Here is a 21,897-nt window from a genome sequence, read left to right on the forward strand (position 1 = left end):
ATGTTTTGAGGGTCACAGGGAGCTAAAGGAGATAGATAGTCGGTTTCAAAAGGTCTGTTATTACTGTGTAAACATGCATTTTATTCCTCATTTTAAATTTGTATTAATTATTTTTTTTACACAATTTGTATTTTACATTTTAAAGGGGAGGTCTAATGCTATTTCATGCATTCTGACATGTTTACACTGTTAAAAGGCTGGATTCAGCAACCATTACTCCAGTCTTTAGTGTCACATGATTTTCAGAAAGAATATTTATTTAAAGTATTAATTGTATTAATTAATTTCTTAAAACAAAAATATTACTGACCTGTGTATCATGAAAAAAAAAAACAAATGTGCAGAGCATACTTCAGACCATAGTAGTCTGGGTGCTGAATCCCACAATGCAAAGCACTCGTCTTTGTCCAAATTCAACTCATTTAACTGATTTGCAAAGACATTGTTTTTTTTTTTTTTACATAAGATTTGAGATTTTATTCTAAATGAACTATGTATTTCACCTGAATGCCACTCACTGAACTAAACATGCTCTGCAAAGTAATCAGGTCATGTGACAAGAAAGAAGCATTGTTTAAACTTAAACAATATTGAATAATCTGTTTACATACTATTTTCTTAAATTAGTAAGCAGTATACAGTATATACTGCACGTTATGTAGCGAACAATGAACATTTTGATTACGTATTGTAACCCTTGTTCCCTGAATGAGGAACGGAGACGTCACGTCTGTGACCGACGAATTGGGAATCTCGCTAGAAAGCCAATTTACCTCGAGTGTAAACTAAACTGTCTAGCATTTCTGAGTGTTTTCCCTCTATTTGTTCTTCCCGTGTTTAATTTGGATTGTTTACACTGACTCTGATTCTCTGCTGTCTTCCCTGACCTCTGCTTGTTTCTGTTTTCGATTCTGGTTATCCCTGACATACCTGACGCCATTCCTGATTTCTGCCTGTCTGACCACTCTTAAATAAATACTTGCAAATGGATTTATTTAGTTGAAGTGTTGCAGAGAATAAATATTGTGTATTATTAAGTTAAAATTTCTGGATTTAAACACTACTATACAACTTGCAGTATTCAAAGTAAAAATTTTTGAGAAAATATTTACCAGTACTGATGCGACGCACTTCACTGCGTTGCCCAGTGCAGTCCACATTCATAGCTGTGACTGACACATTGTACGCCTGACCACACGACAGGCCGCTGATGTCACAGGAAGTTCTGTTGGAGTTGCTGGTTAGAGTACGTCCATTATCATCTACTGCTGTTACTGTATAGATGAAACAAGCCACTGGATGCTGCCCAGGAAACAGATGCAGTGTCCGACCCACAAGATAATGACACATTGACTTGAGTGGGAACACATGGAGCTGGAAAGGAAAAGATTCATGCCACAAAAAAGCAGAAGATTTTAGCTCTATAAATAATTTGAAGCAAGAAGAATCACCAAATTTGCACGTTGTGTTAATTATTTAATGTTATACCTGTGTCTAGAGTGACCAAGGCTTTAGAAAGAGGTTTGAACAGGTCTGGCCGTATCCTGTAACACAGATGTTATAGTGCTGACCACACGGCAGTGAGCCAATGTTTGCAGGAGGAGCCCATTGGTGAAGCAGTTGTGCTTTTGGGGGTCCTGGAGCGACCTGTAGTGTTGCCATTAAAACTTAATGAACCATTGCCTGGTGTCCAAGAAATGAGTGCTGAGTTGCTGCGGCAGTCCAGACTGGCTTGGAATGCCAGTGTTGTGGCACGGTGCTGGATCATGACAAAAAATGTTAACACATAAAACTTCAGTATACGTTTTCACATTTACTGAATGGTGCTTGCCATGAAAAACCTGCTAAGGTATTGTTGTATGGTTGCTAGGGTGTTACTAGGTAATTTCTTATTTGTTTCAGAAAAAAACTGAAGTTGGTTTGTTGTTTCAATCACTAGTTATCACTAATGAGCTGAGTTCAAGTACCTGAGACGAGAGTGACAGGCTGGCTAGCCGGGCCCATGCAGACACCATTCATGCCCATGACTGTGATGGAATATTCCTGGCCACACTGCAGGTTTGGGATATCACATTGAGTGACAGTGTTGTTGCAGGATGTCTTGTACCCTTGGCTGCTTTCCGCCTTTACCAAGTACCAAGTGGCACCAAGTGCACTGTACCAGGTGATGGAAGCCAATGTTGGATGTACAGTTTAGAGCGGCAGCAACACGGTGTGGGGAATGCAGGGAGCTAGAGAAGAGGAGGTTATATAAAAAAAAAATTGTTGTATATAAAATATTATATATAAAAAGTGTACTTAGATAGTAATTTTTTCAAAAGTACAGTACTTTTTAGGTTTCTTGAAAGATGTTTCGTATTCAAACCAAAGATTGCATTTATTTTATCAAAATACAACCAAAACTTCAATCTTATGAGATATTATTAAAACTTAAAATATCTGTTATCTAATTTTTTGGGTATATTTAAAATGTAATTTATTCCTGTGATGTCAAAGCAGAATTTTCAGCAGCCATTATTCCAGTTTTCACTATCACATGGTACTTGAGAAATCATTTAATACGCTGAATTGGTGCATAAGAAAAATATTATTATCAACTTTCAAAACAACTGTTCTGCTAAATATTTGCAGAGACACTTTTTTTTTTTGATGTATAGAAAATTCACAAGAACATTATTTCTTTGAGATGTAAATAGTTTCTAACATTATGGCTTTACTGTCACTTTTGAACGAATAAATTGGTTCTTACCGAATAAAATGATTAATTTCTTTCCAAACAAAAAAATATATATTATAACAAATTTGTCTTATTTTTTCAATCTTACTGACCCTAAACCTTTGAATTTTGGTGTATATAGTTTTTTAAATTCTTTGTTTGTTTATAATACATGTGGACCCTGAAAAAAAAAAATGTAGACACTTAAGCTATGGTTTAAAAATAAATGAATGTCACATAATTAAATAACATAACATAAGTGTTTGTGGGTTTAATTGGTCATATTCTACAGATATACAGATATATATAATTTGATAAAATAAACAAGAAAATACTACTTTTTTATCTAATGCACTGAAATTTATAAATCTAATGTATTTAAGGACCAAATTTTCTGTAAGAATTGTTGTTATGAATCACATTCATCAGCAAAAGTTAACATGAGCTGTCACCTGTTTCCACTACAGCTTTAGGTTGAGAGCTGCTGTTGCAGGTGGTGCCATCAGCTTGGACAGTCACATTTAGTCTCATCCCACACGGCAGAGAGGTCAGCTGACAGGAAGTTCCCATAGAGTGACAAGAAGCTAAACGTTGCTGCTGCCTGTCTGTTGCAATTGCTGTGTACCCATTAGCTCCTGCGCTGGCAGCCCATGTCACGTTGGCTGTGTTGGTGTCACACTGGAGCACAGTTGTGATGTTTTGAGGGTCACAGGGAGCTAAAGGAGATAGATAGTCGGTTTCAAAGATCTGTTATTGCTATGTAAACATTTATTCCTCATTTAAATTATTATTTTTTTTTTTTACACAATTTGTATTTTACATTTTAAAAGGGGAGGTCTAATGCTATTTCATGCATTCTGACTTTTTTACACTGTTAAAGAGCTGGATTCAACAACCATTATGCCAGTCTTCAGTGTCACTTGATTGTTCAGAAAGAAACATTTATTTAATGTATTAATTATATTTATTAAATTCTTTCAAAAATCTTACCGACCTGTGTATCATGAAAAAGAAAATGTGCAGAGCATACTTTAGACATAGTATAACAGAGATGTCACGTCGGTGACCGACGAATTGGGAATCTTGCTAGAGAGACCAATTTGCCTCGAGTGTAAACTAAACGAGCCAGTGCACATTGGCATGCGATGATTACATCCAGCTGCTGCTGATCACAGCACAAGTATAAGGAGAGGAGGTGGCAGGTGAGTTGTGACATACGATGGGAGCGCAGACAACCTTTGAAGGTTAATGTACACAACCGTCACAGTGTTGCCCATACGGACCAGTACATACCTGCCTTGTAAGCATCCTCTGAGATGGTTCAAGGCAAGGCATACTGCTAACAACTCCCGGCAACTGATATGCCACTGCAGTTGGGGTCCCGTCCACACCCTGACACTCTCAAACAGCCTGCTGGCAACATAAGAGGATTAGTGTAATCGGCCTCTGGACCATAAACTCCTTTCCGTGCTCTCTTGAGACCCAGTGATCTTTTTTGTTGAGTGTTTGGGAAGCACCGATCGAGAAGTCATTGGCGGAATAAAACAAAACAAAATATTCTCTGCCCAGCCATTCTACAGGGGAGGGAGTGTTGCGTTTACCATCTCCCGATGAGCAACGGGGGGTGAGACGGGCTGGGTGGTTGCCCTGTGACTGGCTCCACGGCAATGCTCAGCATGGCCCTTGGTGATGAGAAGAAGGGTGGAGGCAGCAGCTGCCCCCAGGGCAGGATGTGTCAAATCACCTCAGTCTGCTTCTGTGCATCCGAGAACTGCTGGGCAAAACTCTCGACTGTGTTGCCGAAGAGGACGGTCTGGGACATGGAGGCATTAAGGAACTGAACATTGTCTACGCCCTTCATGTTGGCCAGACACAGCCAGAGATGGCACTCCTGGACCACAAGCATGAACATCGCATGACTCAGAGAACTCGCCAAGGTCAGTTGCGGTTCAGAGTTCTTTTAGAACTTCCAGATCGAGTCCACCCTTATAAAAGTCCGTCAGTGCCTAAACCTAGTGTACCTGCAGTAATGCCATGGCCTGTATGATGGAGGCAGCCTCTACACAGGCCACATAAGCACTGCCGGTCAGAACAGACATGTGTTTACAGGCCCGGGAGGGAAGGGACCGTTTGCCCTGCCATATGGAGGCAGTACCAGGACACAACTGCATTGCAACTGACTGGTCCACCAGGGTGATCTCCATATACACTTTGGTTGCTCCACCATCCATTATGGTGAGGGAGGAGGAACTACCAAGCCAGTTTCTGGCAGTAAAAGGTGACATCCATGACCTGGTGAGCTCCTCATGAACCTCTGGGAAGAATGGCACTGGAGTGGGGCAATAAAAACCATATATATATATATATATATATATATATATATATATATATATATATATATATATATATATATATATATATATATATATATATATATATATATATATATATATATAAATTATATATATATATATATATATATATATATATATATATATATATATATATATATATATAAATTCACTGTATTTTACCTGGTAGTGATAATAATTAATTACATATGCATATTTAGAATAGAAGCTTGCAGCTTTGTCCACATGCTACTGTACCTGCCGTGACCTGACTGGCCACACTGGTGTTGGAGCTACAGCTGTTGGCCACTGCAACCACAGTGATATTGTGCGTCTGCCCACAGCAAATTGCAGGGATTATGCAGGACGTGGAGGTAGAGTTACACACCAGAGTCTTGACTGTGGATTTTGCTTGAGCATAGTAGATCTGTGCCCCTTTACTCGACTGCCAGCTGATCTGAACATCACCTGTTCGACAGTCTAAGAGCTGACTGACCACAGACTGAGGAGCACAGGGTGCTGGGAGACAAAGGTAAACAAAGTATTACTTTAGAATTTTTAAAAGAATATTCCAGGCTAAAAAAAAAGCTTTCTCTACAGAATCTGTTGTGTACTGTAAAATACATTTAAAATGTGAAGTACTGTCATCAAACAAAGCACTTAACATGAGTTATACAGTAAGTGTTACAGCGAGAGAGTTTTTTAAATTTTCATATATAGCAGAAAATAATATTGTGTACTATAGTTTAAAAGTTCTGGATTTAAACACTACTTTACAAACTTTCAGTATGCAAAATACAATTTTAGAGAAAATATTTACCAGTACTGATGCGACGCACTTCACTGCGTTGCCCAGTGCAGTCCACACTCATAGCTGTGACTGACACATTGTACGCCTGACCACACGACAGGCCGCTGATGTCACAGGAAGTTCTGTTGGAGTTGCTGGTTAGAGTACGTCCATTATCATCTACTGCTGTTACTGTATAGTATGAAACAAGGCCACTGGATGCTGCCCAGGAAACAGATGCAGTGTCCGACCCACAAGATAATGACACATTGACTTGAGTGGGAACACATGGAGCTGGAAAGGAAAAGATTCATGCCACAAAAAAGCAGAAGATTTTAGCTCTGTTGATCATTTGATGCCAGAAGAATCACCAAATTTGCACTGTGTGTTATTATTTAATGTTATACCTGTGTCTAGAGTGACCAAGGCTTTAGAAGAGGTTGAACAGGTCTGGCCGTATCCTGTAATACAGATGTTATAGTGCTGACCACACGGCAGTGAGCCAATGTTGCAGGAGGAGCCATTGGTGAAGCAGTTGTGCTTTTGGGGGTCCTGGAGCGACTGTAGTGTTGCATTAAAACTTAATGAACCATTGCCTGGTGTCCAAGAAATGAGTGCTGAGTTGCTGCGGCAGTCCAGACTGGCTTGAATGCCAGTGTTGTGGCACGGTGCTGGATCATGACAAAAATGTTAACACATAAAACTGCAGAAAATGTTTTTACATTTACTGAATGGTGCTTGCCATGAAAAACCTGCTAAGGTATTGCTGTATGGTTGCTAAGGTTTTACTACGTAGTTTCTTATTTGTTCAGAGTTCAAGTACCTGAGACGAGAGTGACAGGCTGGCTAGCCGGGCCCATGCAGACACCATTCATGCCCATGACTGTGATGGAATATTCCTGGCCACACTGCAGGTTTGGGATATCACATTGAGTGACAGTGTTGTTGCAGGATGTCTTGTACCCTTGGCTGCTTTCCACCTTTACCAAGTACCAAGTGGCACCAAGTGCACTGTACCAGGTGATGGAAGCAATGTTGGATGTACAGTTTAGAGCGGCAGCAACACGGGTGGGAATGCAGGGAGCTAGAGAAAAAGAAGTGATATGAAAAAATAATTTATATATAAAAAGCATATATATGCAGTACTGTTCAAAAGTTTAAGAGTTAGTAGGGTTTTTTGTTGTTGTTGTTTTTAAGACATTTTGTATGCTCACCAAGGCTGCATTTATTTTATGAAAGATACAAAGAAAAACGTAATATTATGACATATTATTTAAATTTAAATAGCCTGTTTTCTATTTTAATATATTTTCAAATGTCATTTATTCCTGTGATGTTTAAGCAGAATTTTCAGCACCCATTATTCCAGTCTTCAGTATCACATGATCCTTGAGAAATCATTCTAATATGCTGATTTGTTGCAATCAATTTTCAGTATTTTTGTAGAAACCATGATAATAAAAAAAAATCTTTTTTTTTTTTCATGAATAGGAAATTCAAAAGATTTTGTAACATTTTCAATGTCTTTACTGTAATGTTTTCTTACTGAATAAAATAATTAGTGGGTCATGTTCATAGTTAATCTAATGAACTACACCTGTGGTTAGCCAGGATATATTTTATAGATATATACATAATTGGATAAAATAAAATGCTACTTTTTTCTGTCTAATACATTTAAGGGCCAAACATTGTTGTTATGATTCACATATATCAGCAAAAGTTAACATGAGCTGTCACCTGTTTCCACTACAGCTTTAGGTTGAGAGCTGCTGTTGCAGGTGGTGCCATCAGCTTGGACAGTCACATTTAGTCTCATCCCACACGGCAGAGAGGTCAGCTGACAGGAAGTTCCCATAGAGTGACAAGAAGCTAAACGTTGCTGCTGCCTGTCTGTTGCAATTGCTGTGTACCCATTAGCTCCTGCGCTGGCAGCCCATGTCACGTTGGCTGTGTTGGTGTCACACTGGAGCACAGTTGTGATGTTTTGAGGGTCACAGGGAGCTAAAGGAGATAGATAATCGGTTTCAAAGATCTGTTATTACTGTGTAAACATGCATGCATGATCACATGACTGTTACCTGACTGTATCTGAATGGATGAGGATGGCAGACTCCTGCATTGACCATCATTCCTTGTGACTGTGAGGTTGTAGTTCATTCCACAGAGCAGGTCTGTGAATGTGCAGTTGTTAGAGCTGGTGCTGCAGTTAACTCTGGGTCCATGTTCATCCTGCAGTACTGCCGTGTACAGACTCCCAGCCTGAAGGGCCTGCCAGCTTGCTATCACGTGATTCGCTGCACAGTCTCTAGTGACCCCCACTCTGACTGGAGCACATGGAGCTACAATCGCAAATGTATTAGATTTACTTTGTGTACATCAGAAAATCTTTTGTTTTACTTTTATCTAAAAGTAATTCTTTTAAAAACAGTAAACCACAGGTCGATTGATATCGGTATATAAAATGCTAGATAAAATAATTTTAATAAGATAAATATGAAGACCATACATTTATTATTTATTTATTTGTTTATTTATTTTACATTTTAAAAATCCTTCCTATTTTTTTTTTTTTTTTTTTACTTTTTACAAATCTGGGCAACTTTATTTACCCTCTGTTATTGTTATTGTACTTTTTTATAAATTTTTTGTTAATTTAGTTTTTAAAAGTATGTCCATTTTAAATACCTGCCTATTATATTAATTTGCCTATTTTATTTATTATTTTTTTTTTTTTTGTTATATTACATTTTAAATATCTTGCCTCTTTTATTTTTCCTGTTTTATTTGTTATTAAAACATTTTTATTTGGGCCTTTTTATTCATATTTTTTTACTTTTATTTTTTTTTTAAAGTGTAAGTGACATGAGATACAGCCAAGTATGGTGACCCATACTTGGAATTCATGCTCTGCATTTAACCCATCCAAAGTGCACAGCAGTGAACAAGCACACACCGTGAACACACACCCGGAGCAGTTTTTTACACTTTAAATATTTTACCTTTTATTTATACCATTTTATTTTTATTTTATATTTCTTTCTCTTTTACATTTTAAAAATATGGCATCTTTAATTCATCACCTTTTATTTTTTGTTTTTACTTAATTTTCTAATTTTACATTTTAGATGTCCAGTCTCCTTTATTCCTGATTTAAATTATTTTAGTATTATTGTTATTTATTTATTTGTATTTTTTTACACATTTTGTATTTAAACATTTTAAAAGGAAGAGCAAATGCTATTTCATGCATTCTGACTTATTTACACTGTTAAAAGAATTGGACTTTCATGCTAAACATGACCAAAGTAAAAAAAAAAAAAAAAAAAAAAAACAAGTTGGACATATGACGGAGTATTTCTGTGCCAGGGATCAGGTTCAAGGTTTGTTTCTTGTCATAAAGGGCTGAATTCCTTGTGTGGACACTTCTCCTGGAAGAGCACACACACATCAAGCAGAGAGAAAGAGCATGCCCATTAATGTGGGTTACGGAAGTCATCTGCAGCGCTGCACGGGACGTGCTCAAGAATGATTTAGATGCAGTTTGGTTCTACGGAACAGCAAGTGTTATGCAATTGTGTTTGTTTCTTCACAGCATTTAGACAGTTGTATTATACATAAATTAAATCAAATTTAAGTCAATAAAGTTTTTGTTCCTGATTTCTTTCTATCAATGTCACAGCTTTCAGACGATCACTACGCAAAAACTGAGCATGCCCCTGACTATTTAGCTCCGCCCACGGCACGCCTCAAGGAGCTCGGCTGTTTTTGGAGAGAATCATAAATCAGCCTCTGTCTTTTATAAATCTGATAAAACTAAAGACTCTTAAGAGATATGAAGGATGCAATACTACCATGTACGTACTCAAATACTAGTCAAGGTGGTTATCCTCTTTTTTTTTTGTTTATTTACATTTTAAGTATCTGACCTCTTTTATTTATTTTTTTATTATCTGGCCCCCTTATCCTCTTTTTTATTTTAGATTTTACATTATTTAAAAAATAAATTAACCAGATGAAGAAATACATTTATTTGAAATTTCTAGCCATTTCTATTCATTCATCTTTTTGTATTTCCATTTGTAATTTATTTAGCATTTTAAATATCTGGCCCCTTTTATTCATCTTTTTTGGATCTGTGCACCTACCCGTCTGCAGGGTGACATGTTGACTCTCAGAACTGTTGCATTGCAGGTTAGTTGCTTTGACTTTCACATCATATGTCTCGCCACATCGCAGGTTTGGGAATGTGCACTCTGGCGCCATGGCAGCGCAGGTGTGAACTGTACCGTCTATGTGCGTTGCTGTTCCAATGTACAAGACGGCACCATTGGCATTGTTCCATGTGAGAGAGGCAGACTCTGAACTACAAGTCTTCACAGCGGACACATTCTGAGGTATGCACGGAACTACGGTGGGAGAAATAGTGTATAGTATCACAATCTAAAACCATGCCACAGTACTTTTTTTATGAGTTCATATTCATATGCAATGGTATTTACATTGCAATTGGTATTACCACATCACCCAGAATCACTCACCTGTCTCTGCCACCTCTCCCAGCACAGGATCAGTAGTACAGTCACCATTTGTGGCAACAATCCACACGCTCAGGCTCTCTCCGCATTCCAGGTCTGTTAGTGTGCAGCTTGTGTTTGCAGACGAACAGTTGTAGAAATCTTTACGATTGCCGCGGGCCTCCACAATGTAGGTCTTGGCTCCTGCGGCCTCATGCCAAGTAATGACGGCACTGCTGATGCTAGCACAGTTTGCTGTTGTGTAAATGTTCTGCGGTAAACATGGGGCTACATGGGTAAGGAGACAGAGGGGGCCAAAATAAAGAATTTTAATTAAAAACAATTCAAACTCACATTTATTTGTATAGTGCTTATAACGGAATATAATGGAAAATTCAATATTTATACATTTTTACCAAAATGACTGACTCACCCGTTTTGATCACCACCCCGTCTGTGTATCCAGTGTTGCAGTCTAGTCCTCCGGTGTAGATGGATCTGACATAGAAGCTGTAGGTTTTACCACAGACGGTGTCGGTGAAAAAACAGGAGGTGTCCACAGTGAGGCATTCAGTTACCAGTTGGTCTGAGTCCACAGCTATGGCGAAGTAATAAGCCGTGTTGTTGGTGGAATCCCACGAGAACAAGATGACATTAGTGGAACACTCACGGTACAGCTGTGGGGCTTTGGGTGGGCAGGGTGCTGTTTGTTTGAGAGATGGGAGAGAGAAATGAATTTGCTGGTGAAATATACAATTCCTTTTTGGTTTAAAGGAACAATACACCCAGAAATAAAAATCCTCATCATTTAAGTTAATGTTGTTCAAAACAACTGCATAACTTAATATTTTCTGTCGAACACAAAAGAAGATCATTTCAAGAATAACTGCTGTTTTTGTCCATACAATGAAAGTAAATGGGGTCCAAAAATTAAACTCATACAGGTTGAAATGAGGGTGAGTAATGATGATAGAATTTGTATTTTTGGGTCCAATATCTCTTTAAGAGAGTATATAAAAATACAAGATGAGAAAGATAGCGTTAGATAAGGCAGGTAGATATACTAACTTTAGGGATAAGGGCCCGTTTACACAACAATGTCTTCAACCAAAAACTTTTTATGCATTTTGACTCGTTTACACGACAATGGCATTTTAGGGACTGAAAACGCATATTTTGAAAAACAGGTTTCAAAGTGTAGGCTACATTTTTGAAAACGGCACCATTATCGTTTCTAATGTAAAAACCCAATGCAGGAATCCTTTGAAAACGGTGACGTCATGCGTCAGTATATATTAGGTATGTACACATGCGCAGTACGTGTCGATTTTAAAGACAAAAAATTTACATTCTTAAGGAAGCTGTACTGGCCAAATTGTTCAGCTAGTTTGGGGTGGGGGGGTTGAGAAGACAGATGGGAGAGGCTGAAGCCCACCTAAAAAATCTGTGGTTGAATTATTACTGACACGGCTAACCGTACACCATCTTCCACTGTCAATCTTGAGTGATAGCCTTGATATCGAAACTTGATCACGACAACTCTGCCCTAACTGTCATCGACTGATTAGCTGTGTGACTTATCAGAATGCCCCCTAGTGGATGGTTAAATATTTGCTAGATTGTATTCATAATAACTTGAGTGTATGCCTCTGAATTAACAGGTTCTTGCTCCCCCATAACAGGTTCTGGGCCCCAAAGGTTGAAAACTTCTGTCCCAGAGGACTTGATGAGGTGTGAGTGTGACCTTTAAGAAAGGAAATCTTTACCTGTCTCAAAGACGTAGGTGCCGTCAGAAGTGCTTTCACAATTACCAATGGCTGTAATCCGTACAGTGTATCGTTCTCCACAGACCAGCATCAAGAACTGGCAGGTGGAGTTCGTGGAAGTGCAGTTAAAAGACCGGCCTTGACCATCTGTAATGACGGCGCGGTACAATGTGGCACCAAAAACCACATCCCACCTGACTATTGCTGTAGAAGTAAGACAGCTGTACTCCACAGAGATGGAGGAAACTGTTGAAATGGCTGAGATAAACAAGAAGTAATATGTTAGAGTTCTGCAAATCCAGATGCTGAAAAGACCAGCATTGATGTCTAGGCTGGTTTTAGTGTTGGTTCTGGACTAGAAGAAAGTCTAAGCATCCAAAACACATCAAGGCATACATCTGTTACTTTACGATTTCATTTAAAGGTTTTACTGTGAAATGTTCTGCTTCATCTTGACTTACTGGAGGTTAAGAAGGTGAAGTTGGTGGACTCTCCTGGTTCCAGGAACATGTTGATGGATGCAACCCCTATTGTGTATGTTGTACACGGCTCCAGGTTTGAGATATTCATAGCGGTACCAGAGACGTTCTTAAGAACCGGGGGAAATCCCGGCTTGTTATTGGCTGTCACTGACATCTGGTAGAGCAGGACGCCTGAAACACTGTTCCATGTTACGCGAGCCATGCCCTGAGTTAACTCTGTCACGGCCACGTTATTCGGTGGCTGCACCACTGTTGAACAAATAAATTTGCTAATTGTCAGTTATAGGAAGGCGACATGTCATTGACAGTATACCAAAACTGCTGTAACGAAAATAGCACAAAATGGGAAAGAACCAAGTAGACTTACACGTTCTGATGGTTTTGACAAGGCTCTTGGCACCGAGTCCTGCAGGATTGGAGGAATAAACGTAACAGCTGTATGAAGTGGCTTGCTGGAGGTTGTCTACCTGTCCATTTAGCGTTGTGTATGTAAAGTTTTGAGTCTCAGGATGGAAAGTTCCATTCACCACCAAAATGTAACTATCGGCTCCTTGCGCACTGGACCACTCAAACCTGATCGAGGTGCTTGATATTGCCTTCGAATATGTTATTTGTGAGGTGGCAGGAACTGTAGGTATAAATTAAATAAAATCAATATAAAAAATGTCTAAACATTTGTTTAAATATATGTGGGTCGATAACTTACTTGTCTGTGCTGTCATGGAGTTGATGCATGACATATGGTTTAACACAAACACTTTAAAAGTCACTAGATAAAATTGTCCAGGTCTCAAAGCTTGGACTAGTCTCTCCGCAACGGATGCAGCGAGTGTAATAGTTATCGGTGCCGTGTTGTTTGAATTCACAGCCCTGACATCCAGAGTATAGCTTGTTGCACCTGGGAAAGTGTTCCATTTTACAAGCAGAGACGATGCAGTGGGTGATAATATTGATGTTATATTACAGTCTGGAGAAAAAAAGATTTTTTTTTTTTTTATATCTTCACAAATCAAGTCACTTCAAGATATAATGGTGTGTGCTAATACTATATATTTAGTTAAAAACATTCCTAAATATTTATTATTTTTGCTCAAATATATATATATATATATTTCTAATCTCTAAAAATTATAAACAATTATAAAACTCTCTATAAAAAATAAACTGTGATACATAGTACTGCACTGTATTAATATTCTTAATTCCTCTATTATTACTAAAATAAATAATACAATAAGTAAATAAATACATAGAAAGTAAGAATTAAATACTTACTTGCAGTAGTAGCTTCTATTACCTTAGTACAAAGAAGAATGTAAGAGACAATTTAATCATAAGGATTTCAAACATAAAAAAATTAACAATACATCATTAACAGATTTGACAAATTAATAAATACCTGTGCCACTGAAAACAGAGTTACAAATATGAACAGTGTCCCTGGAAGATGCATCTCTGATTAGATGCCTAATGTGCTAATAAGTTACACATAAGTAAAAATACATACACTTTCTAACACAGAGAGAAAACTGAAATCTTTTGTGGCATGGTGAGAGTATACCTGCTCTGCATGAACCAATCAGTGCATCCAAAATGAGGGCAGGTGGATAGATGCCTCTGGGCTGAAGACATCATCCAAGTGTGTGTGTGTGTGTGTGTGCTCTTGTTTTTGTGACATATCAGGACACAACGCTGTATAATGACATGGGTATGACACAGGTATTACAAGGAGAGGGTGACTTATGAGGACATAACCCATGTCCCCATTTTTTAAAACGCTTATAAATCATACAGAATGGTTTTTTTTTTTTTGAGAAAGTAAAAAAGGGTTAGGGTTAGGGTTAGGGTTGGTGAAGGCCTATAGAATATACCGTTTGAAAAGTATAAAAACCATTACGCCTATGGGATGTCCTCACTTTTCACAAAAACAAACGTGTGTGTGTATGTGTGTGGGTGGGTGTGTTTTTGTGACATATCAGGACACAACTCTGTATAATGACATGGGTATGACACAGGTATTACAAGGAGAGGGTGACTTATGAGGACATAACCCATGTCCCCATTTTTCAAAACGCTTATAAATCATACAGAATGAGTTTTTTGAGAAAGTAAAAAAGGGTTAGGTGTGGGGTTGGTGAAGGCCGATAGAATATACTATTTGTACAGTATAAAAACCATTACGACTATGGGATGTCCCCACTTTTCACAAAAAAACATTTTTGAAATTATAGTTCTCTCTAGATATGTGCCATCTTTTTAACAATTACTTCATTTTAAAATGTTAATTTGCTCAAATGAAGAGCTCACTGGTGTGTAAAGGTTATTTTTGTGTGGTTAGTGATATAGAACAGGTTGTTAATCTTAAGTTTCAGTGAAATAGGTTCAGGATAATGGAAAGAGTGAAATTCCCATCCTTGTACTGGCTTGCCTCAAGCAGTTTGGTGTGATGTTAAAGAAAGATTAAATTACTGGATATTAAACACACATTTCCCCCTCTTATTTCACCTTAATCCTGGTTTAATATCATCTTCTGTAATGATGATGTCATTGCATTTCATGTTATTAATGGCTGTATCTGAAGCAGGAGCATCTGTAATATGATGATAAAAATGATAAACCAGTAGCAAATTTTTTTTTATTATTATTTTTTTTTAAGAATTTCAGCTCTATAAATCATTAACTCTTTTTTGAATTTTTACACAAGCTTTTATTTTTTTCGGTTTTTTTTTTTTTTTTTTTTTTTTTTTTTTACTGTGTCATTAATTCAACTTATGTAATCTTGTTTTGGAAGCAGTTATTTTTCTTCTGGCACACCTGGATAATACACAACTTCTAATGCTACATCACTTTTCATCTATTATTATAGCTCTTAAGTCTAGAGTACAGCCTCATCTTTTCAAAATATGAGAGATCTTCCATACTTCTTCTTAACTGCACTGGGAATGCAGAAAGCAACAGAATGTTACACTCTCAGAATTCATCACTGTGCCTAAAACAGGGTGTTCTGGTACTTTAAAAAGAAAGATAATGAAGGAATAGAGTGTCTGTGTCTCAGTCTCACTGATCCCAGAAACAAGAAGCTATTAGGGAAAGGAAATCCGCCTCTTCAATTCAAAGCCTGAAACATAAACCCAACTCTGTGTCCGTCCAACTCCAATGGTTTTGTATAGTGGTTAAGGTCAGTGTCTTTAATGTTATAGTTTCTTTTGCTTTAACACAGGTGGAGTCCAGGTGTGATCAGGTTTGCTTCCAAGCCGTGAATGAGAATCTTTTATCTTTTCTGTGGAAGTACCAAATTTTTGTATTTAAGTAGGAATTAATTCAGAGTTACACGGGAAGTACAACTTCATAATTGTAATGAAGGGTGAAACTGGATCTAATGTAATGTTAAATTACACAAAGTTTTAACTTATGTTGCATATAAACAAAATGTGTAACTTTGAACAAAGTTCCATCACAACCATCACATTTTGTTTGCCCTTCAGTACATCAAGATGCTTTATTATTCAGATGTGTTCAGGAAATGTGAAGTTCGGATATGTTGCACAGAAGTATTAACTGAAGTAAAGTTTCTCCTAAAATTCTTTGCAAAATTTCAAACAAAACAGACGTAGACTATAAGGCTGTAAAATGAATGTGTATAGCAGCTAATACACTACCCAACTTTGGGTCCAGCTTCATATTAAGTGTCTTTAAATACTACTTAATTGCAAACCCGATTCCAAAAAAGTTGGACACTGTACAAATTGTGAGTAAAAAAGGAATCGAAAAATTTACAAATCTCATAAACTTATATTTTATTCACAATAGAATATAAATAACATATCAAATGTTGAAAGTGAGACATTTTGAAATGTCATGCCAAATATTGGTTCATTTTGGATTTCATGAGAGCTAAACATTCCAAAAAAGTTGGGACAGGTAGCAATAAGAGGACGGAAAAGTTAAATGTACATATAATGAACAGCTGGAGGACCAATATGCAACTTATTAGGTCAATTGGCAACATGATTGAGTATAAAAAGATCCTCTCAGAGTGGTAGTGTCTCTCAGAAGTCAAGATGGGCAGAGGATCACCAATTCTCCCAATGCTGCAGCGAAAAATAGTGGAGCAATATCAGAAAGGAGTTTCTCAGAGAAAATTGCATATAGTTTGAAGTTATCATCTTCTACAGTACATAATATCATCTAAAGAGTCAGAGAATCTGGAACAGGCCAGAAAACTATACTGGTTCCCCTTTGATCTTCGGGCCCTTAGAAGGCACTGCATCACATAAAGGAATGCTACTGTAAAGGCCCGTTCACACCAAGAACAATAACTATAAGATAACTATAAAGATAACGATATTAGAGTCCACACCAGCGAACGATATTGTCTGTGTATTCTAAGCGGATGCATGTCTGCTGCTTTAAATTCTCGAGCTCATTACAGCAGGATTGATTCTGATTGGTTGGCAATGTTTTATCGTTCATCAGGAAAAAAAACGTTCTGAAAGTGATTCCAACGATACCGTTTCTCTGTGCCTTTATCGTAATAGTTGTGGTGTGGACTCTGCTATTCTTTAATATTGAGAATGATTTTTAGAACTATATCTTTATCGTTATCTTTATAGTTATCGTGCTTGGTGTGAACGGACCTTAATGGAAATCATAACATGGGCTCAGTAATACGTCCAGAAAACATTGTTGGTGAACACAATTCAGCATGCCATTCACCGGCTAATACTCTATAGGTCAAAAAAGAATCCATATCTAAACATGATCCAGAGGCGCAGGCATTTTCTCTGGGCCAAGGCTCATTTAAAATGGAAAACTGTTCTGTGGTCATACGAATCAAAATTTGAAGTTCTTTTTGGAAAACTGGGACATGGACAACCCAAGTTGTTATCAGCGCTCATTTCAGAAGCCTGCATCTCTGATGGTATGGTGTTTCATGAGTGTGTGTGGCATGGGCAGTTTACACATCTGGAAAGGCACCATCAATGCAGAAAGGTAGTTTTAGAAACAACATATATGCTACCATCCAGACGTCGTCTCTTTCAGGGAAGACCTTGCATTTTCTAACATGACAAAGCCAGACCACATACTGCATCAAATACAACATCATGGCTGGGTAGAAAAAGGCTCCGGGTACTGAAATGGCCAGCATGCAGTCCAGATCTTTCAACCATAGAAAACATTTGGAGCATTATAAAGAGGAAGATGGGACAAAGAAGACAGTTGAGCAACTAGAAGCCTGTATTAGACAATATTGGGACAACATTCCTATTCCTAAACTTGAGCAACTTGTCTCCTCAGTCCGCAGACATTTGCAGACTGTTATAAAAAGAAGAGGAGATGCCACAGTTTAAACATTTCATATGTCAATTTGTTCAGTGTCCCAACTTTTTCAGAATTGGGTTTGTAATGAATTGTTGGGTTTAATGTGCGTATTGTGTTCATGTTGAATTGCTAAACACTTTTACTGCTATTTAGGTGGGATACAGGTAAGATTTGAAGTGGGTTATGGTAAGGTTTAAGGGGTACAGCTATAGGGTCAACAATGTAATTATAGATGTAACTATACAGGAATTACAGGTGTAATAACAGCATGGTATTTTCAAACAGTACAAAGTAATGAAAAAACTTGTATGTACACAGTAAGTGCATTGTATCAAATTATTCATTTCAAAGTAAGTGTATAGTAAATAACAACACTTAACCTAATATAAAGTAGGTCTCAGTCTTTATGTCTTTATGATTCTAACTTCTTTCTCAGAATTGCATAAGTCAAAAATGATGAGATACTCACAATTCTGAGAAGTCAGAAATGTGAGAAGTAACCTCACAACAGCAGAAAAGAAAGCCGGAATTGTGAGATAAAAAGTCGCTGCTAAGAGCCCGATGACATGTAAGCAATATGCGTTCTACAAAAAAAGGTCAGAATTTCAAACATATTTGATATCTCCAACAGGATGGATTAATAATCTGAAGTTAAAAACAAACAAAGTATCTGTCCATCATACATTACGTGATATTTCTGGCTCTGACTTTTGCCAACTAACATCAACTCCACTAAATGGATCTAGAAAATGGATCTTTTCTCTCAGAAGCAATACACTGGTGCATGTTGGCTTATGCATTTTGCTGACACTTTTATCCAAAGCATCTTACTGTCTTCTTTGGCCAATTTTCTGTTATAGTTCATATACCTCAAAGTATTAAACTTTGATTTGCAAAAAAATGGCCATTGTTTGTAGAACAGTTTCTTCAGAAAATGTAAAAATCGAAATTTCAATAACTTTATTTTTTATTTATTCTAAAGAAAATGTGAGTGGTTCTTGCCCATTGAAAACCAACTGCCACAATAATAGAATGTTGTGGCTACTTGCCATAATGCTGTTATATGTTGTTACGATGTTGATAAATGGTTGCAAGGATGTTCCTGGTTTTACATGTTACAAGGCATCTTTTCTAGGTGAATGCCAGCTGGATCTGGTTTTCGATGTAAATCTGCAGAAGGTTTTCATCTAATTTGAGGTACCACTCACCTATAGCACAGATGGTGCTGGATAAGTTATGGAAGTTTAATATTCATGAGTCAGGGTGTGTTCAAATCGAGTATTGATAACAGTAATGCTTATCTTAGCAAGTGCCACTAAATATGGTGTTATGTAATAAAATAGAACAACCTCTTTTGTGTCGTTTTTCATGAAGTAGATGAAAACACAGATCAGGAACTCTACGTTCGTGACGTGGATCTGATTCTTTTGTTTGTCATGCCATGTCTTTAAGGTACTTTGAATCTAAAAATGATTAGGTTTCCCATCTCGGTTTCATTAATAAACACATGTGCCATTAGATAGATATAAAATATGCACAGTCTTGTGTTGATCTTCATTGCATAGAGAAAGAGAAAGTTTCATCAACTGATAACCGTGTGGTTTGTGACTGTACATTGGAGACAGAAACCTTTTGTGGTTTCCTTGCAAAGTTTTGACTGTTCAGACCAGTCTTATAAGAAACAGCAAACATATATATTTGCTTTTAGGTTTTAAAGATCATGAGAAGAGAATGGCCTGTTGTCTCTGTTTATGACATCAGAGATCCATTTTCTTTCATCAGTGCCCTTTGATAGAAGACAAAAAGACGTGAGAACCGGACATTTGTGGGCGGCCCAACTTTGATAATATACACTGAAATGTATATGGTTTAAACATCATTCATGTCACATCAAAGACAATATCCTGCAACCTTCTCATCATTCATTTTTCTTTTCTTTTTTTTTTACACCATCTCATCACATCACACCATGCTACAAACACACACACACATCTATATATATATATATATATGACCCTGGAGCACAAAACCAGTCTTAAGGCGCTGGGGTATATTTTAAGCAATAGTCAAAAAAACATTGTATGGGTCAAAATTATAAAATAAAAAAAGTTATGCCAAAAATCATTAGGATATTGAGTAAAGATTGTGTTCAGTGAAGATATTTTGTTAATTTTCTACCAAAAATAAATCAGAACTTAATTTTCTATTAGTAATATGCATTGCTAAGAATTCATTTGGACAACTTTAAAGGTGATTTTCTCAGTATTTCGATTTTTTTGCACCCTCAGATTCCAGATTTTCAAATAGTTGCATCCCCGCCAAATGTAATGTAATATAATAAATGTAAGACTTTCTTAAAAATCAAATTTGTTTTTTTAGGTGACATTAAGACATACTTTATAAGATTCATTTGTTTTCCTAAATGTTTCAAAACAAGTAACAAGACACTTTATCATTTATCATATCTGAAGATGTTTTGACTGAGATGTGCATCTGGAGTCCCAAGAGTACAAGTGTTATATTTTAATGTCACAGGCTGTACAGCAATAAACATGTCCAGCATGTTGACATGATACACTTTATCTTCTGGTGGACACAAAGGCCTCCGGTTTCAAATGCCCTGGGTAAGTCTGTCCTGTGAGACTCTGGATCTGTGTGTGATGACACTAAATGTAAACATTCGGTCATAATTTATGTACAATCACTTAAAATAAGGTTTTATTTCTTTGGCCTCGATAGATCACTGCAGATATCAGAAAGAGTCATTAGGAACATGCTTAGGAGAATATTTCATTTTAATTGTTTTAAATATGTATATTTTAAAAATATTCATATATAATTGTTCTATTAATATATCACATTTATATTTCATAAAAAAATTGAGGGTTCTAGATGAGTTTCAGTTAGAATACACACCCATTCACAGTGTTTCCAAAACAGGTGACTGAAAAGACAAGGAAACATGGAAATCAGTCCAAATATATATATATATATATATATATATATATATATATATAAAATGTGATTTTTAGGTCTCTGGAAGATAAAACATTATCATCTTGTACCTAAGTTAGTTTTACTTAGTTTTGTTTTATTAACTATTTCATAATTTGTTTCCTACGCATGTCAATATATTTTATGATTATGTTGTTATTATTTGTTTTATTTAGAATTTTTTACATATGCTTAATTACTTTAAGTCATATCTTGTTTCCTCTTTTAGTTTTTTCACGTAAAATGCATTGATAAGCTACCTTTTATATAAAACATATTCAGATTTATTTAAATATCATTCATGTTTTATTTAATATTAATCAAAATAATATATAATATTATTATAACTTATATTATTATTATTATTATTATTATTATTATTATTATTAATAATAATATTATTATAACTGGGTATCATAATTATAATAAATGATAACAATTTTAATGATAATTATTATTATTGTTGTTGTTGTTTTTGGTCTGAACCCACCAGGGTAATGACCAGGCTGTATAGCACAGCGTGGTCCACTGGATCCCAGTCTATCATAATGGTGTCACTGCTGGTGGAGCTGGAAATCAGATCTGGGGCTACCAACACTGCAAACAGAGAGAGAGAAAAATCTTTTTATAACTTAGTTTTATTAGCATAATAAAAGACAGAAAGAATAGAAAGAGCTGACAATGCAGCAAGAGCATCACCACAGGAAAAGACTAAGCAATTACTACCCCAAATGATGAATTTCGATCATTACTCACTCTTATGTTGTTTCAAACGTTCAAAAGTTTTTTTTTATTCTTCTGTGGAACACAAAAGAAGATATTTTGAAGAATGTTGGTAGCCAAACAATTCTGGGTCCCATTGACTCCCAAAGTATTTTTTGTCCATACTATGAAAGTCAGTGGGACCATTTGGTTACCAGCATTCTTGAAATGTCTTCTTTTGTGTTCCACAGAAGAAT

The 21,897-nt window shown here is 36.6% G+C and overlaps 1 protein-coding gene across 1 annotated transcript; it reads right to left on the reverse strand.

The window, feature by feature from the left end:
- Nucleotides 1-3,109: 3,109 nt before the first annotated feature.
- Nucleotides 3,110-13,344, reverse strand: LOC113085972 (fibronectin type III domain-containing protein 7-like). Its single transcript, XM_026255307.1, has 13 exons — nucleotides 13,329-13,344; nucleotides 12,990-13,250; nucleotides 12,602-12,871; nucleotides 12,141-12,398; nucleotides 10,808-11,077; nucleotides 10,399-10,662; nucleotides 7,939-8,199; nucleotides 7,598-7,861; nucleotides 6,681-6,941; nucleotides 6,265-6,528; nucleotides 5,888-6,151; nucleotides 5,326-5,586; nucleotides 3,110-3,432 (listed from the first exon to the last, which is right to left on the reverse strand). The coding sequence occupies exons 1-13, from the start codon at nucleotides 13,342-13,344 to the stop codon at nucleotides 3,152-3,154; spliced, it is 3,195 nt and encodes a 1,064-aa protein (XP_026111092.1). The 3' UTR covers nucleotides 3,110-3,151.
- Between the last annotated feature and the right edge of the window lie 8,553 nt (nucleotides 13,345-21,897).

Source organism: Carassius auratus, unplaced genomic scaffold (assembly GCF_003368295.1).
Source record: "Carassius auratus strain Wakin unplaced genomic scaffold, ASM336829v1 scaf_tig00042586, whole genome shotgun sequence".
Lineage (NCBI taxonomy): Eukaryota > Metazoa > Chordata > Actinopteri > Cypriniformes > Cyprinidae > Carassius > Carassius auratus.

Coding starts and splice junctions, on each gene's coding strand:
- LOC113085972 (XM_026255307.1), bottom strand. Junction 12,399..12,601: donor CTTCACCTTCTTAACCTCCA/GTAAGTCAAGAT, acceptor TGTTTATCTCAG/CCATTTCAACAGTTTCCTCC. Junction 10,663..10,807: donor CGGGGTGGTGATCAAAACGG/GTGAGTCAGTCA, acceptor TTACCCATGTAG/CCCCATGTTTACCGCAGAAC.